Source organism: Enhydra lutris, unplaced genomic scaffold (assembly GCF_002288905.1).
Source record: "Enhydra lutris kenyoni isolate GAN:26980312 unplaced genomic scaffold, ASM228890v2 scaffoldscaffold723, whole genome shotgun sequence".
NCBI classification, from domain to species: domain Eukaryota; kingdom Metazoa; phylum Chordata; class Mammalia; order Carnivora; family Mustelidae; genus Enhydra; species Enhydra lutris.
This window is the reverse complement of record NW_019154807.1, coordinates 4,105-5,017: the sequence shown is the minus strand read 5'-3', so window position 1 is coordinate 5,017 and position 913 is coordinate 4,105. Positions and strand designations below refer to the sequence as shown.

The following is a 913-nucleotide window of genomic DNA, read 5'->3' as shown; positions in this document are numbered from 1 at the left end:
CGATGTGATGTCACGTTCAAGGGTATGCAATCACAGGTGACACGGCCTGGCATAAGAGCCCCGCTTTCCTGCCTTGCATTTGGTCCAATCAGGTATGGAGGTTGCCCGTGACGTCAGGAAGCGCAGCCACTATAAATGGGCCAGCGCCCCCGCCCCCTCCTTCCCCCGCAGCCGCCATTGTCCTTCCTTCTGGAGCGTGCGAAAGGCGAGCCCCACATGGCGGAGCCTGGCTGTGAGACCTCTCGAGAGGAAAGCCTGGGCACAGCGGAAGAGCCCACAGAAGCTGACCCGAAGGGCCCGAAGCAGAATTCGCCAAGGGGCCAATGCCGCCGCCGCCACCGCCGCCGCCATCGCCGCCGCCGCTCCCACAACAGTTTCGCCACCTACTTCCCCAGGGTTCTGAAGCAGGTTCACGAGGGCCTGAGCCTCTCGAACAAGGCCGTGAGCGTCTTGGATTCGTTCGTCAAGGACATCTTCGAGCGCGTCGCCGACGAGGCCTCTCGCCTGGCCAGCTCCACCCAGCGCACCACCATCACCTCCAGGGAGATCCAGACAGCTGTGCGCCTGCTGATGCCCGGGGAAATTGGCAAGCACGCCGTGTCCGAGGCCACCAAAGCCATCCTCAGGTACACCTTCTGCCAGTGAGCTGCCTCGGGACCACCTGACCACCTTGCAAACCAAAGGCTCTTTTCAGAGCCACCTTACTTGGAGGGACAGACCTGTAGCTTTAAAAAAGTGGGACAAACTCTATGGTTTTTGTTCTTGCTGTGGCATTCTGTGGATATTTACAGCATTTTTACTTTGAACAAAACAGGATCAGCACTACTTTTAATCTGTATTGGGGTGCACTTTATTCCTTGGACAGCTGTGGGCTCTCCTTAACCATGCGGCATTTCTTGGGTTTCCCAAACAC

General features: G+C 57.9%; 1 protein-coding gene across 1 annotated transcript; it reads left to right on the top strand.

Annotated features, from left to right (window-relative positions):
• Positions 1-216: 216 nt before the first annotated feature.
• On the top strand, positions 217-645 carry LOC111140368 (late histone H2B.L4-like). The gene has a single exon (XM_022492639.1). It carries the CDS (start codon positions 217-219, stop codon positions 643-645), a length of 429 nt encoding a protein of 142 aa, XP_022348347.1.
• Positions 646-913: the final 268 nt, after the last annotated feature.

Bases quoted from the DNA above. Each gene is read 5' to 3' on its own strand.
- LOC111140368 (XM_022492639.1), top strand. From the start codon at position 217: ATGGCGGAGCCTGGCTGTGAGACCTCTCGAGAGGAAAGCCTGGGCACA.